This window comes from Pipra filicauda, unplaced genomic scaffold, assembly GCF_003945595.2.
Source record: "Pipra filicauda isolate LSUMZ 115617 unplaced genomic scaffold, ASM394559v2 scaffold42_size3861933_pilon, whole genome shotgun sequence".
NCBI classification, from domain to species: Eukaryota; Metazoa; Chordata; class Aves; order Passeriformes; family Pipridae; genus Pipra; species Pipra filicauda.
Window position 1 is genome coordinate 3,240,384 of NW_024104565.1, and position 17,936 is coordinate 3,258,319.

General features: G+C 35.8%; 1 protein-coding gene across 6 annotated transcripts in view; it reads right to left on the reverse strand.

Annotated features, from left to right (window-relative positions):
* The window catches only part of ADGB (androglobin), a 108,723-nt gene that overhangs the window by 60,563 nt on the left and 30,224 nt on the right, over positions 1-17,936 (reverse strand). For 5 of the 6 annotated variants that reach the window (XM_027739531.2, XM_027739533.2, XM_027739530.2 and 2 more), the window contains exons 8-13: positions 17,661-17,872; positions 14,432-14,551; positions 7,877-7,971; positions 5,383-5,557; positions 4,499-4,589; positions 1,145-1,289 (exon numbers count right to left, since the gene is read on the reverse strand). In XM_027739531.2, the coding sequence (XP_027595332.1) occupies positions 1,145-1,289; positions 4,499-4,589; positions 5,383-5,557; positions 7,877-7,971; positions 14,432-14,551; positions 17,661-17,872 (838 nt within the window). The remainder of the gene's footprint in view (positions 1-1,144; positions 1,290-4,498; positions 4,590-5,382; positions 5,558-7,876; positions 7,972-14,431; positions 14,552-17,660; positions 17,873-17,936) is intronic. The other variant, XM_027739535.2, reaches the window with a different exon arrangement.

The window sequence follows — 17,936 nt, forward strand, 5'->3', positions numbered from 1 at the left end:
TTAAAAAGAAATGTATCAAATGGTCTTCTGAGCAGACATGCTGGTACTGCCACAATGCGTTCTTTTGTAGGTGGTGAGCAAATAAAATAACTTCAGTTTGTTTTTTTGAATATTTAAGTCTCTACTTCTCTATGTTAGCAATTACTTCCCTGTATGAAATATTTTTCATGAAACAGTGTATTGTCCAGAGACTCTTTGAAAGTATAATTTTTTTTTCTGTTAAGCGTGTAAGATTCAAACATTAGAGGGAGCATTTCGTTACAGGTCTGTCTAAAAGCAGAACTTAGTAGAACATGCACATTCCAATTTAAAAACAAAGCCAGAAACAACAAAAAAAAAAAAATCACAGTAATTACCACTTCCAAAAGTTGTTCCAAAAGGATGACTTCCCGAAGCCATCCTAATAATGTTTTACTGAACTTAGGTAAGATTCATCTTATCTATCTTGGAAAATTGCAGTGGAGACTTCTACCTAGTCCCTAGCATTTACTTGGGTATTTTGAGTGAACTTGTGGTCAGTGCTTCATGTAGTGAACCTGTTTAGAGAAACATTCTCTCACAGAGTTGCTCAGGAAGCTTGAGGGTCTAAACCATGGCTGAGGATTCCTTTAGAAAGCAGAACTTCTGAAATTTAAGGGCAGGCAACCTGAGCATTGAAGCCTTTTTCTAGATGAAGCCAGGAATCTTTCCACTAAGATCGAAATGAGGATGCCATTTTAAGGCATGTGTTTATAAGGCTTACATTTTTCTAGTCACATGCCTAGGTACATCTTTCACTGCAGCTGAAATAAACTAATCATAACATTTATCCATAAACTAACATTTATTTACAAAGACTCCTATTTTTTTAAGATACTCCCATCAAAATATTTGATAGTGTTAGCAATAAAACTTTTAGAATCTGAGGAATAAATCATAAAAAGAAAGTTAAAGCAAAAAGAATTAAGAAAGATTTCCCATCCAATACACATCAATATAACTATAAAGTGGAAAGGGTAAGGAAGTTACTTAAATAGCAACAGAAAACTTACTGAAATGTCTTTAAAAACCTATATTTAAGTGTTAAGTATTTTCTATTTTGTCTTTTCCTATCCTTTAGAATATAAAACTAGGTCAAGTTAAAAAAAAATAGGAATATTATTACCTGAGAACAATCTTCTGCATTTGAGTGTCTTCCATTTTGATTCATATCCACATTACTGTCACTTTCATTTTCATCACTTTCAGTAACAGAAGCGAGATGGGATAGAGAATGAAATCCTTTTGTGATGGTAGACTGTGGAAAGTGGCTAAATAATAAAAGAAAACTCAGACACTTGAAGCTATACATTTTCCTTTAAACTACAATCTTCATAACTTCTATCCTTAACAGAATTCTGTCAAAATAATTTGTGTCTCTTTTATTCTGAGAGCTTCATAGGGTAGCACAGAATATATATATTCATATATTCCTTGTCATTACTGGCTTGGCACTACACACCCATATATGCTAGAAAGATCTTTTAACTAACCCTCAGAAAAGCAAAACCCAAGTCAGCTGAGGAAAACCAGACAATAATGCCAGAAGTGAATAAATTACTATGGCCTCTAGACAAGAAAAGACTACTACTTGACTGAAGATATGGCAAAAGAATAGAACAAAGTATTTTGTGCCACAATACTTTTTGTCTTTTCCCTCAAAATGGGTCTCCATAGCTACCAGACAGCTAATACACACGATAACCAAGGAAACCTGTGCAGGTCTATTCTGCTTGTAGTAAAAGAAAGGTCTGTTGCTGACTTCACTGAAAGCAGAAATAAAAACTGACGGATATATAAGTCTTTATTTGTAAAGTGAACTAGGAGAGTAAGACCAAAACGATGTTGCACACATGCCAATCAGACCTAAATGTATAACTTACAGCAATAAAGAAAAAATTGAAATATAAGCATGTTTTATCTAGCTGCCTTCTTAAGGACTGAGATAATGTTCTTTTGCAGTAACAGCCACAATTATCTTGCCTTTGAGTGTTTCAAAATATTTTATTAGAATAAAAAGAAGAGATTAAAAACTTTCAGTCCCAATTGTGTATCTAAGTCCCTTATCTTATTTAGACAGCTATATTATTTACTATTAATATTTACTTTAATGAAATGCTAATATCTGCTATATATTTTTGGTTACTACCTGTTAATTAAATCACAAAAGATTACATTAGATTGTCATAGCAACTTAGCACATTAAATAAACTTCCTTCACAAAATAGGGTAATATGACCATGAAGCAATCTATTAAATATGAAAAAAACAACATAAAATGTTAACATGCAAATACTTCAACATGATAATTATTAATCTCTCATTCTTTTGATAGCTTATTAATGGATATTGCTTAGAGCATTATTATGTATTTCTACTCCTACTGTTTGAAAGCAAACAGTAAGTAATCTAAGTATTTTTAACCAATAAAATGCAAATGCATCAGCAAAAAAATTAAATTCCCAGAATATTCCAAGGTCACTTCTTCCATGGACAAATGCTGCTGTTCAAAACGAATTAAAAAAATCCAACTGGTTTGTTATCAGTCCATCCAATTATGATGATCAAAATTCAGAACCTGTGACATCTGTAGTTTAGTCAGTTTACATAGAGATGTACTTAACAAAACGTGTACACACTCTAAAAAAATATACACATCTCCACAATTTACAACCTGTTCTTGGACTCAGTCTCAAGAAAAGAAATATCCTTCAAAATGACATAAATCTTTTTGTGTAGACTTGGTAAATGACATAGAGTCACAGAATATGCTGAGTTTGAAGGGACCCCCAAGGATCATCAAGTCCAACCATTAGCCCTACAAAGGCCCATCCCCATGGGATGACAAAGAATCACACCACGTGCCCGAGAGTATCGTCCAAACACTTGAACTCTGTCAGGCTTGGTGCTGTGACCACTTCCCTGGGGAGTCTGTCCCAGTGCCCAACCACCCTCTGGGTGAAAAATCTCTTTCTAATATCCAACCTAAACCTTCCCTGACACAACTTCAGGCCATTGCCTCACTGGTCACCACAGAGAAGAGATCAGTGCCTGCCCCTGTTCTTTCTCTCACAAGGAAGTTGTAGACTGCCTTTGAGGGAGTCAACAGGAGGTTTTGTGTTATCTGCAAATTTGCTTTGAATCCCTTCCAGTCCTGCATCCAAGTCATTTATGAAGATGTTGAAGAGCACAGGGTCTAAGATGGAGCCCTGTGGAACCCCACTAGCGACAAGTCACCAGTCTGATGTTACCCCATTCACTCATTCAATGCTTCATGGCAGGAGTTCAGTCAGAGTAAAAGAGATTGGATTAACAATTTAGAACTTGTCTACTGAATGTTCACATCATAAGCTGAAGCCTGACAGAAATGTACTGTGTAGTGGGTCATAGGAAAAAAAAAAAAGCCCTAATACACATAATAGTAAACTTTCTTTTTTTCTCAGGGAGCAAGTATAATGTTGCATATTGAATATTGACTAGAAGCCATGTATACACCAATTTCTGAAACTTCTTTAGGACACTGTGTAGAAAGACTCCTGTTTTCAAGGGTTTATAAGACTTCCAAACAGTTTTTAACACAAGGCATTTATACAAAGTTGTGTTTTGAGCATGAGCTTCTTCACCTGCACTCTCAGGCTTGTGCTAACAACTATAATGAACAGAGAACAGTCTCTTTTATTCATAAACATTAACTGTTCCATGCCAAACATGTAATGCCCATGAAAGTACAGATTGGCCACTCAATTACTTCCTTGTGTTCAAGAATTATAAAAGACCATTAGTTTGAGGAAAAATTTGGAAGACATTAAAGAATATTCCTATTTCTGGCAGAAGCGATCTACTGAATATTCTACATCTTTTTGCCCACTGATTAGAGAATCTTGCAAAGTGTCTTTGCCTGACAGTGCTCCCTTTTCTTCAATGTCAGAAGCCCTGAGAAGTGTGCATCTGCCTACAAGTTGGGACCTGCCCCTCGGGTGTGTGCATGTCCACCTCCTGGATCTTTCTCACCAGTGTGTATATTAGCAGATTTTAGGGAGCAGCAGTTAAAGCTTAGAGCACTCCAACTTGCATCTCCAAAAGGAGGTGTGTGCTGCACTCTCAAAACAGAAGATGTGCTTGTAACCCTCAATGCCAGGAGGGTATGCATAATTGCATATGTATGCCTCCATGTGCTGGATTAGAAATTCTTGAGATTAGCTACAGAAAGGTCTTCTGAAGTGTGCAAGTGTTTATTTACATTTTGTAACCATCTAGTATAGTAATTTATATGTTTTATTGCTGATATTGATCCTAAATGTACAGTTCACTGATAGCTGATTAATTACATGACAGCAACAGAGTGCTCTGTCGGGATGTGCTTCAGACATGACCTGAGAAGTTTTAACCTATGACACAAGTAAAGATCAGCCAATTGCACTTTCACAGTGAAATGGACTAACGATACAATGCTAATGCTGTAACTACATTAAATACTTACGTGTCTGTTGGTATTCTGATCAAATTCAATTTGTAATTCAAAAATAGGCTAGCAATCTCAACATGTTCTTCAGGTGGTTTTACTTCAGGCTCTGGAAAAAAGCAACTTGTTAAATATATACGAAATATTGTTATTATTGTTATTGTTGTTATTATTATCATTATTTTATATATGATATAATTATTTTGACAAATAATTTCCAATGAGGATTTGTCACCCCTAAATAATTCTCCAAGTATCATCACATACACTTGAAAGGAACAGAAGAATCAAGGGTGGCTCTAGGTGATGTATCATGAAAAAAAAAGTTTAACACTCTAATCCTCAGCCTGCAAAGTATTAAAAAGTGTGCCTAACCTATATGTAAAGTTAGCCAGGGTAGCTCAAAACAACTACAGAGGCATTTTTGCCTTTGCCAGTTTCCTGGTTTTTATCCCAGTATACTTTACTAGCATGCCTGTAACACTTTCATATTCAGGCTATCGTATATCATGCATTTAATTTCATTATGCAGTATAGACAAAACCTAGCAAAAAAATTTACTTTAAAAAATGATGCAGCAGTACTAGTCACATACTTCAAATTTTTGAAAGGTGTTCTGAACCTTTCCTGGCTCTGCATCAGAGAGCTTGTGTTGCTTTGATAACACTCCCTCTTCATTTTCTTCACTAGAGTGCTTTTTTCAACATAAATTGAGACACTTCTCAAAGCATTTAAGAAATATTGCTAAGAGGAGGTAATACAAAATTGGTAAAACCTAAATAAAAAAAGAGATTAAAAGTTCAATTGAAATTAAAATAATAGATGATAAATATGGCCCTGAAAATGTTCATAGTAATTAAAATGTAATTACAAATTTATTTTGGAGGCTTTAGTAGACAAACCTTTGGGTTCAGATGTCACAAAAATTTTATTTTTCTGACGGAAAAGCTTCCAACAAGGAACTGGTGATTCTTGTGGTGGTGCTACCAGAGGACAGGATCTAGTTCTAGTGATGAGGACAGGATGGCTGTGTATGTGGGAAAGCCCATATTGCCTCATCTTCTCTGAAGAATCAGCCTATGAAACACAAAAAGATAATCTGACTGGGGCCAGATCTCCTTTCTCACCATATCTGCCTAACAAAAAAGAGCAGTATGTTCACAAAAGCATCCAACACCTTGAATAACAAATGAAACAAAAATAGTTGCCTGACCAGACTATCCAAAAACATTCTAATTAGAATTTGATATTCAGCAGAAAAAGTATACTTAGAAGTGCTTACATGTATTTTACTTTTCATAATAGATTTTTTAGTTGCTGCAGAAAACATACAAGTGAAGAGAAGGAATATATAAAAAAGCAATGGGGACAACATTTTCCTTTAAATAAACATATTTAAAAATGCTTTCTCTGGGGGAAAAATTCCTTACTTCAAGCTGAATTTATAAAGTGGTAGAATTCTAAAATCAATTGGTCTTTCAGATAACTTGTGGAATCTCCATAATGTAGTATTGCTTTGAATCAACACATAATTAAAGTTAAGCTTTTTATCTGCTGGCTCATTTATAAAACATTAAAGATACTCCAGTTGACTTGTATACCAAAGCCCTTAGTAACACACTTAAGAGCAGTTCTAAATGTGGACATGGAGTGGTGCTCTTCCCATTAAAATAATAATGGTCCAGGACCTAAGATTTGTCAGAACTGAAAGTTCTCTTACAAGATTTGTACATCCTTCTTATTTTAAAAACACACCTTCCTTTACACACTAAATAAATCACCTATAACTTATTTCTTTAACATACTCATCAGCAAGTCTCTGCTTCTACTCATTGTCAAATATTCTCGAGGTTCCATATTTATGAACTCTACAGAGAAGAATGTAGTTGTGGTTGTCGGTTATTTGAAGAGTAGGGAATGAAATTAAAAATGCCAGTTAAAATATCCAAGACTAGAAAGGCTTTTGAAGACCAATTAGGAGCCATAGAAGAGAACTTGTTAGCTCCTGATTACATGACAGACTTGGATGACTCAATTATTGAATTTTTTTTCCTTTTATATGAGCAAATTAAAACAAATTCAAACTACAACAATCCAAGGACATCCACACTAGAAGGCAAAGCTAAAAGGGATACTGCAAAAATTCTGGAGAGAAATTCTGGCACAGCTGCAGTCAATGACAAAATTTTTTCCAAATTTAGGGAGCAACTCTTATCCCAGTGAACCCACTCTTCCAAGCTATATTTCTATCAGCTCTCAAATAAAGCTTGGAAATGGGCTTTTTTTTTTAATCCATAAGAAATCAACTATCTCCTATATTTAATTTCTGACAACTTCAATTTTTTTATCAGTCTTTACTAAAATACTTGTTTAGATATATAGATGTATCTGCCTCATATTATTTGGTCTGCCACACTCCTTTTTCAGTAATCTCTATATCCCAAAAGACTGTGGTCAAGATGATACTTAAGATGTTAGGTGGCAGGAAACATATAACCCTGTGTAACCATTTCCACTTTGCTTTTTGATGACTACTATTACCTATTTTTAGCAAAGAGAGTATTGACTAAGACATTAAAATAAATTAAAATAAAATTGCAGATAACAAACTAATCTTGAAAACAGCAAAATACATAGCAGATTTTTAAAAAAGAAAATAGTTCAAGAATTAAGAGCAGTAAAGCATTATACGTGCAAACCATTTCTGGAAATTTCTTTATTCAATGAAGCCTACCAGTTTCCTGAGATGGCAGCTCAAATTTTAATTACCTAATTATGAGAAATATGATTTAAATGTCCAAAAAAAAGGAAACTATCAATAATCAACTCAAGAAAGCCTGCTCTGGCATTATAAGTAGCCTTCTGAGGAGTGTGAGTGACTAAGTAGAAATTTACCCCAGTATCATGAAGTGCTACACTTTCTCCAGCTGCTTTCACCAGCTACAACACTAATGATAGAAATTGATATAAACATGATATTTCTCATAGAACAACAAACATCATATTAGAAAATGTATATCAGAGAAGTCACTATTTTTGGAGTCTTAAACAAAAATAAAATTCATGTTTTTCGAGTAGCCCTTAAAATAATTAGACTCTCCATTCGGAAGTATCTAATCATGATGCATTTTCTAGCCCACAACTAGTCTCTCCCTGGAGACTTTAGCTTCCGAGATCCAGAGGAAAGGGGAGAACAGTAAAAAATGAGCAGGCTTTGGCAGGAAAATACATGTTTAGAATACAGAAGTACCGAAATATAAATTTAACAGATAGTAATTACCTACTGTTTCACTGTGCTAATTGTATTCTCTTTGTTACAACATAGTTGACACAAAATGAAACACTCTGACAGTGCAATAAGGAATGCTTTCTTGTCCTGATAACACAGAACCTTACCATCTGCTTTAATGAAAAAATATCCTCTTCAAACAAATGAAGTGGTATACAGCCAGCATACACGACCATTTCTGGCTGGGTTGGTACAGAAGATGCTACACAGAAAACATTAAAATGCTTTAGAATAAGATAAACAGTAAATAAACGTAGTTATACCACACCCTAAATTATTTTGTTTTCTCTGCCTTGTTTTTCTTTTTCTTTTCTTTGTCTGACTCTGGTACTTCATTCAAAAGCAGAGCTCATTGTAAAATATTTGAAAAAGAAGCCATGGATGGAAAAAACACCTCATTTTAATCCTTACTTATTTAAATAATCGCAACCTTTGCACATTTCACTTATTTTTTACATAAATTAATAACAGAAAATACAACTTAGAAATACAACAGGTTAGAGGTAGCTTTCAATCTTGTTCTTTTGTTTTGCCTCAAATTTTATAAACAGTAGATACTAGCATAAAGAAAACAATACACATCATCTGGATAGAGGAAGTGAAAACATCCTGATTGGTGAGTACGCATTAAAGGCTTCTCACCAATGAAGGCAAAATTTGACCTTACCAACAAAGGATCCAAAGGCAGAGCTCTGACCACTCCTGCCAATGGATACGAAGATTGAGATTAGTAGTTTGAGAAACAGAGTGCCTGTAAACCAGGGTTACTGCTCTTACTTCTGTCAAGGAAGTGAAAAACTGGAGGTAATGATGTCTGCTTCAGAAAGTGTGAGAGCGTGAACCCATAACTTCTTAATGCACACACCTTACGAGAGCTTGTTTTCCTGTAATTCTGCTATAGGCAAGGCATAATAGGAGGTGTACATTCATTTTGTTACCCCCAGAAATCTGCTGTACAAGGCAATCACACAATCAAATCATACCCTGTCTGTGAAAGAAGCCATCGATAATTCCTGAATGATGAAGAGAAGTCAAGGCTGCCTGACAGTCAGTTCACTTATGCTGAAGGGGAATTAAAAGACTACAACATACAATACTTGAAATATAAGTCTCTGGTTTGACCGGAAAGACAGCTCAAAAAAAAAAAAAAAGGATTTCTGTCTCTCTGTATTTTTCCTTAGTCATCTAAGAAAACTCATGAAGACAGGATTTCAGTACGCAGGTTGTGACACCTGCTTTTCATCGGAATGTTTTCTTAGGAGAAATTTCTTCACAGAAGGGGTTGTTATCTTTGGAACAGGCTGCCCATGGAAGTGGTTGAGTCAACATCCCTAGAGGTATTTAAAAGATGTGTAGGGACATGGTTTAGTGGTAGGCTTAGCAGTACAGGTTAATAGTTGGACTCAACGATCTTGGTCTTTTCCAAACTAAACAATTCTATGATTCTATCCTCATTTAACACTCCAGGAAAATGATCTGTGTCTGTTATTGTTCTCTTCAGCTTCACCTCAAATACAGGATAATTGCTTCCTATGTTTAGTAAGTATTTAACTGGAAGTTGCTCTAAGAATAGGTATCTTCTGTGAAATGAAATAAAACAATGCTATCTGTATATAAAGAAAAAAATGGAAAAGAAAATGATAAATAGGCAAGTGGCTGGAAAATACAATTTATCAGACTTAAAATCCATTTAATTAGAAGGCATGCTACATTTTATTCTCAAAGAAATAACATATCCTTGTTATCTTGAATATTCTTTCAGAAATTCCATTACCCAGTTAAATATAAGCTGATGGTAAGTTAGAGCTACTTTCTTAATATTTCTCTCTGCATGCTTGTGATTCCCATGTTAACGACAGCTCTTGTGCTAGTTGTAGGTTTCAACTTATTCAAAAGCAAGGCTATAATTTAGCTTTAATCTCAGTCCCTACTGACATATCTGATCTGTTTGAAATACAGCAATAGCTATGATGTCCTACACATTACAGACCAATATATGCTACAAAGTATACCATTCTCATTGCTTGTGAGGAGTATTTCCCAAATAAAAGTATTTAATCAAATACCAGGTGGAATGTAAAGCTGTCATACTCAGTCCAGATGGGTTGTGAATAAATCATCTGCAGAGCAGACAATAAACAACAGTGAAAAAATTATTAGAGAATGCCACTGATTAAACAGGCACATCTTATCCACTTTAACAATACTAGAAAGATTTTGTACATTATGCCAGTTGCCTTAAAAAATTATGTATTATTTGATCCTTTTTCACCATACAAAAAATGAGGAGGACGTATGCAAATTATTTGTGTGCTGTTGATTAGTGTGAATTCAGCATCTGTGGAAACCAGTTAAAACTGATAGCCTTGATAAACTTGTATTATTAGATGGAAAATATTATAATATATGGTACAGCAAAACACCTAGCTTAAGCAAAGCCTATTATTTATATCCATCAGTGTAGATATAAGAATTCTGCGATGTTTTGTTAAAAATTTATGAATCCATGTAGCTGCTTATGTTTCACACTTGCAGCTTTGTAAATTCATTTACATAGAGTGAGTACTACACAACCTGAACACACGCTTCACTCCCTTAGAGAAAGGAAAGTATCATTTGAATTAATCCACATAATATGTATCTCCACACACTTAAAAAGAAAGGCCAGGAACTAAAATTGTTGGGTTTAATAGGTTTAAACTGTTTTTATTTTTTTGTCATATGTTTTGAAGACTTGCAAAGAATTTTCTCACTCAATGTTTCTCTTAAATATTTATTTGTCAAACAAGAGCTGATGGTGAAGTTTAACTTTCCAAGAAGTAATGAGGTCAGACAAAGGTCACAGAGATTATCTTGAGGGCTGGAGCATTTCTCCTACGAAGACAGGCTGAGAGTTGGAGTTGTTCAGCCTGGAGAAGGCTCCAAGGAGATCTTAGAGTAGACTTTCGGTACCTAAGGGGGAGCCTACAAGAAAACTGGAGACTCTTAACAGGGTATGGAATGATAGGACAAGGGGCAATTGCTTTAAAATGAAAGAAAGTAGATCTAGATCAGATGTAAGGAGGAAATTCTTTACTGTGAGGCACTGTAATAAGTTGCCCAGAGAAGTTGTGGATACCCCATCCCTGGAAGTGTTTCAGGCCAGATTGGATGGGGCTGTGAGCAACCTGGTCTAGTGGAAGGTGTCCCTGCCCATAGCAGGGGGGTTGGAACTAGATGATCTTTAAGGTCCCTTCCAATCCAACCCATTCAATGAAAATACTCAGTTGGCTTTCAATACCCTGAACATCAGGCGTACAGCTCATATGTTGACTTCTGTTGTGTTAGTCATGGATTAGCTTTACCTATGGGAAGGTATTTGTTTGGTTTTCAGAAAACAACCTATGTGCTCTTCAGAATTGACATAAATATCACAAAATGATAATATGCATTTGAAAAAATGAAAGAGAATAATAGGCTTTAATCCCTCTTGTAAATGAAAAATCTTCTGAATATGTAAAGGAAAAATTTTAAGAACTTTACTGTTATGTGATATGTATCTCATTGACTTAGAGGATTAACATTATAGATCTACTTGTATGATTTCAAAAACTTTTAAGCATAATAATAATCTCTCAACACTTCTGTGACAGAAAATACTAATATCTCTAATTACAAAACTGGTATCAAGGCACAATGAGAATTAGCAAGATACATGGTTGGTTTGTAGAACAAATTCTCAAATTCCTAGCTATTGCCCTCCAAAGTAGAATACTATTCCCTTTCCAGCAGAACAAAAACTATCAGGAAACTTGTTAGCTTAGAAACCTAAATAGAAGCAGAGTGGTGATTCTTCATAGGAACAAGGGGACTAAGTAGCTCATATCGCATTATATAATCATAAAAACTGTTTATGAAACAAGGGGACCCCCTAAGTGTGAAAGGTTAGTTACTAAAAAGGAAATCTAATGAGTAGAAAAGAGCAGATTGTGCACTAAAATGGGCCAGTAGGAGGAATATATGAATATATAAAAGCTTCTCAAGGAGTACCCGACTGATAAGCAACAGAACAAAAGAGTTGGTTGCCCTCAAGAAGAATCCTGGCTGATCATGTGAAGGGCTTGTTATTCTGCTGTATCCACACAACTGGATGAATAGAGAAACAAGTTCAATACTTCAAGGATCCTGCCACTCATACTGTATTTGCAAGGTGCAGCAGGCATTGGTCTAAGTGTGCAAGTGAATCAGAACTGTGCATGTTTGTATTGGATCTGGCTGGGGTTGAGCTAACTTTCATCAGATCAGCCCATATGGTGCTGTGTTCTAGATCTGTGATCAAAACACTATTGATAACACACCAATATGTCAGCTATTGCTAAGCAGAGCTCACATAGTGCTAAATCTTCTGTTTCTCACTCCACTACCCCAGAGAGTATGCTGGGAGTGGGCAAGAGCTTCAGTCCTGATTCTATCACCTGTCCCACTGTGGGGAGTGAGCCGGTGGCTGGGTTGGGGCTTAGCTGCCAGACAGTGTCAGCCCACTACAACATAATAACACAATCAAAATCAAAAGCCTGTAAGAGAAGTTTCCAAGTACTTAGAAGTAAATAGTATGTCAATGCGTACGAAAATAAGCAAGGTAATGAATATACAATGCAATGAATACAGAATGGCTTGCCATTTTAAAAGTGAAATATAAACAGCATCATGAGTAGCTAAATATCTTTTTAGAAATAGCTCACATTTATCACAAAGAAGAAAAATTCCCCTGAAGTCCTCACACACAATAGATAGAGTGAAAGCTTACAGCAGGGAAATAAGCACTTTTATCAGGCTGGGAATGAAATACTTCTCAAGTCACTTACAAGGGAAAAAAAAAGAAAAAAGCATTGCTGCATTAAGTAAAGTCACTGTTACAAAATTCCCAAGAACAAATCAGGAACTTATTACAACTACTGCCTCTGGAGTCTGACTTTGAACCAAGACCTAGTTTCAGACGTTATTTTTTGCATAACAATGGTTCTACTGTCCTGGGCCACTCTGCAGACCATGTGTCTCATAAAGCCTGTAAGATCTTTCTCTTTTGGCTACAATCTCACAACAAAAATGCATTGTAATTCAGTAGTATTTCAAATTGCAGGGTTTTTTTTTTTCTTGCAGTCTAATAATCTTAAATTTGCTTTGTTATTAGAGAGATATCTACCTCTTACTCTTTTCCAAAAGTCTTTTCTGGTTCAAACTTAAAATAAAAGAGTTCTCTGACCATCATACTTTAGCCCTGAATTACTAATCTTTGCAAATAACCTCTTCACAGGACACTAAATGTCTTTCAGAAAAGAGCATAAACTGTACTTTAAGTGGTAGAACAAAGATCTAACTGTCATGTCATTTTTCATATGGAAACTCTGCCCAATGGTTTTTAATGCTCTTTCACTCATTTTGCACAATTTCTAGAATATATCACTTGGATCCTTCTGCTTCACCATTGTTTTCTTTTCTACATGACATGCTTGAGTACTAGTTAGTCATGTTCCTTATACTCATGTGAAATATATTTCCTATTCCACTCCTACTACCACTAAACCAAACTACTTTCCTGCAATACATTTTAAAATTTACTGCTGTTTAACTAATTTAGGTAGGAATTCAAATAAATGTATTTGCTGATGACAAACAATACTGGTTTGCTATAATTTAAAATTATTTAAATCACCAATTTTAATCAGGATTCAAAACAAGAAGCAGGAATCCAATTTATAGTAAGTTTCATTCTTCTTATACATTTTTACTTTGTAGTTATTTCCCCAAAGAAAGATATTCTTATCAATTCTCACCTATTGATTTGCAACTACAAATTATTCCCGTTAATAAATGTTTTTTGCTGCCACACATATGCAAATATAAGCAATGACAAAAGCAAATCAGTTTAATGTACACTTGTGAAAATATTCTACATTTTATGCGAGTAAACACAACATGTCTTTGTTTACTGATCAGTTGGCCAATTAGTATTTAATTGTGGTTTATTTAAATTTTTGTTTTTTTTTTAAACGTAATAAATATACAAACCAAGAATTTACTTAATTTTTATGTTATTATGAATGTATCAATACAATAATTTAATTAATAAAGATATATTTCCTGGACAAAGAAAGAAAAAATTAGACATTTACTGCATGGAGTGAATCCTAATGAAAGTTCTGCCCCCCTACCCTTCAACAAAGAACCATTTTTGCTTTTTCCAATTGCAATTCACTGTATAAAGCATATATTGAACAAATAAATCATTAAAGAGGAAGTTTTTTAAAAAAAATACAGAAAAACTATAAGACAGTTTACCACTAGAACAAAGTACTGCAATCACAGAATCACAGAGTCACAGAATAGGACCCACAAGGATCATCGAGTCCAACTCTTAAGTGAATGAACTCTATGGTGATTGTACCCATAACCCTGGCATTATTAGCACCATGCTCTAATACTATCAATACTATTCTAAATATGTTATAGATTTCAATCGGTTTGAATGACTTCAATCTGTAATGTGAGCTATAAAGAACTACAATTTAAAAAAAAGTACATATAACCTCCCCCCAATAAAGTTTAAAACCAAATTAAAGCAAAGCTTTTGTTTTACATGTATCTCCTATCTGTATTTTTAGCTTCAAAACAATAGGACTTACTTTCAGGTAAAGCATCAAGGCTTTGGGATTTTGGCATTTCTGAAGACTGGGGTGCTACCTTGCTTTTTTCTTTTTCTCCTTTGCTTTTTCTCTTTCCTACTTTTTTCTGCTCTGTTTTTTCTATTAAGCAAAATAAAGATTAAATATTTTTCTTTTTCAGCTATAACTTTCAGTCATAAAATCTCATATGTCTAAATGCTTTGATAATATTTTAGGTAAATTTTAAAAACAATCAACCACAAACTCTTCTAAGTCTTGGGAGTTGAGACACTATAAAGAACTAATGTAATTTAATTAAAAAAAATAAAAAATGTAAAATCCAGATCAACTGAGAAGGAGCCAGGAAGGCTTTGTTCCCACCTTTCAGTTAGTGCACAACTTTTATGTCCTTACTACAGTGTTAGAAATTCTGAATTTCTGGAACTGTAGTAACTTATTTTCTTCATGTTCTTGCTCTCACACATCAGTAATTTCCAAAAAAAGGGAACATAGATGAGGCATACATTCCCAATGGATATGGAAGAAGAAAGTCTCCCGCAGTTTTCTTTCTTTCAAGTCTCAAAATTTAGACTATAAGAAAATACTTTCTAATGAAAAAAAAAATCGTAGCATTTTAGAATGATTTGGGTTGGAAGGGACCTTAAAGATCATCTAGTTCCAAGATGATCCATGGGCAGAGACACCTTCCACTAGACCAGGTTGCTCAAAGTCCCACCCAACCTGGACTGGAACACTTCCAGGAATGGGGCATCCACAACTTCTCTTGGCAACCTGTTCCAGCGCCTCACCAGCCTCACAGTAAAAAATTTGTTTCCAATATTCAATCTAAACCTGTCCTCTTTCCTTCTAAAGCCATTCCTCCTTGTCCTATCACTACATGCCCTTGTAAAATGTTCCTCTCCAACTCTCTTGCAAGCCCCCTTCAGGTACTGGCGGGCTGCTGTAAAGTCTCCCTGGAGCCCTCTCTTCTCCAGGCTGAATAACCCCCACTCCCTCAGCCTGCCTTCATAGAAAAGGCTCTCTAGCCCTCTGATCATCTTTACTGGCCCTCCTCTGGACTCATTCCAACAGGTCCACATCTTTCTTGTCTGGGAATCCCAGAACTGGATACAGTACTCCAGGTGGAGTGCCCTCTCACAAGGGCAGAGTAGAGGGCGAGAATCACCTTTCTTGACCTGCTGATCACACTGCTTTTGACTCAGCCCAGGATGTGGCTGGCTTTCTGGGATGCAAATACACACTGTTGGCTCATGTCCAGCCTCTCATCAACCAGATTTTCCAAGTCATCTCCACAGGACTGCTCTCAGTTCTTCTACCAGTCTGTACTCATATCTGGGATTGTCCCAATCCAGGCATGGCACCTTGCACTTGGGACTTTTTGTCCAGGTCCCTCTGGATGGTATCCTTTTCATTGTGTCAACACAGCTTCACAGAATCACAGAATGGTTCAGGTTGGAAGGAACCACAGTGGGTCATCTGGTCCAACCTCCCCGTTCAAACAGGGTCATCCCAGAGCACATTGTGCAGATTGCATGCAAATGGTTCTTGAATATCCCCAGTTTAAAGCTATTACCAGTGAGGGAGACTCCACAATCTGTTCCAGAGTGCAATCACTTGCATAGTAAAGAAGTTCTTCCTTATGTTCAGGTGGAACTTCCTGTGCATCAGTTTCTGCCTGTTGCCTCTTGTCCTATTGCTTGGCACCACCAAGAAGAGCCTGGCTCCATCCTCTTGGCACTCCCCTTTTAGATATTGTACACACATTGATCAGGCCCCCTCTTAGTTGTCCCTTCTCGAGGCTGAACAGGCCCAGCTCTCTCAGCCTTTCCTCATGAAAGGGATGCTCCAGTTCCCTAATCATACTCATTACCCTCTGCTGGACCTGTTCCAGTAGCTCCAAGTCTCTCTGTACTGAGGAGCCCAGAACTGGACACAGCACTCCAAATGTACCTCACTAGGACTGAGTAAAGGGGCAGGATCACCTCCCTTGACCTGCTGGCAATGCTTTTTCTAATGCATCCCAGGATTCTGTTGGCTTTCTTGGTCCCCAGGGCACACTGTTGGCTCAGGGACAGCTTGTGGTCCACCAGGACCCTCAGGTCCTTATCTCTCATGGTGACATGGATGGTTTTATGTCATCCAAACAATCCCAAACATTAATAGAGCATCTGAACAAAGTTTTTAGCCTCAGAGTTGAAGATTACAGTATCACAGCATAATGGTTCCCTGATTCTTAGTCATTTCAGTTACTAATAGAATTTTTAAGTGTAAGAATTTTAGGCAGGATTAAATTTACGAAGTTATCTGGAAAAAAAATCACAGCATCCTGTTGGATGAACGACAGTGATGTTTCCAACGGCTGTATCCCTGGGAATGTCCATTCCAAACTCTGAAATATCTACCACATCGATGGTGGGTCAAAATGATCTCCTAAGAAGAAAGAATACAACCACAGCTGGGAAACTTCCAACATTTTTATAACACTTTTAACATTAGGACATAGCATTTGGGATTCGAAGTGAGGAATTCAGGGATTTTTCTAAAAAATTAGGAAGAAATAGAAATTTTAGTGTATGATTTGTACCTTCCAAAGGCATGAGAATTGTAAAATTTAACTGATGCCTTCAAGTTAAAAACAGCAACTAGGAAAACTCAGTCTCAAATATAAACACTGAAGAATAATATACTGGAACAAATAAGTTTCTAAATCTAAGTTTTTTCATTTACATGTAAATAGGTTAGCAGCTCTTGAAGAAAATTATTACCTATACCTAATAGCATAAAGAGAAAAGTTGCTGTAAATAAAAATGCAGGTAGATATTAGAACATACTTGTCAGAACTCTGTAAGTAATCACACTTTGCAACATCCATTATGAAATGTATAATTTACTGATGATCAGAGCAGTGTTGCCTTTGGAGAAACTGTAACTTCTCTGATTGTTATCTCTCTGCAAGGAACCAGTCTTTAGAGAAATAAATGGCTGAAAAAATCTCTGCCATAAAGTGAAGCTATTTTTGTAAAATAAAAGAGTAGTGCTGCTTCTGATGAGATCTATAGCTAAAACAAAAGTAATTTGAATTTACATCATTGCAACATGTTCAGTGAAAACAATAAACCCACAGAGTTGCATGTGGCAATATATCCAAGACATACAAATTCAAAGCCAGAGATTATGCTAACCTTATTTATGCTTGGTCTAAAGGATCACATTACGTAAAATTACAGACCTTTGCCAATGTTATCAGATGTCTCTACTTTCTCAGGTGATTCTGACTGCTTATTCACAGGTGAAACTTCATTTTTTAACTCTGAGTCTTTGGTCTCTTCAGGTTTTGTATCTGACTGAGTAGTATCAAGTTCTGGAGTCTTCTCGTCAGGCAACTTGAATTCTGGCACAGTCTCTTTCAAAAAGTCCCAAACTTTGTCCAAGTATTCAGACCTTTAAAAGAAAATATGCATGTATATGTCAATGATAATGACATTTGCAATAAGAAAAGAAAATG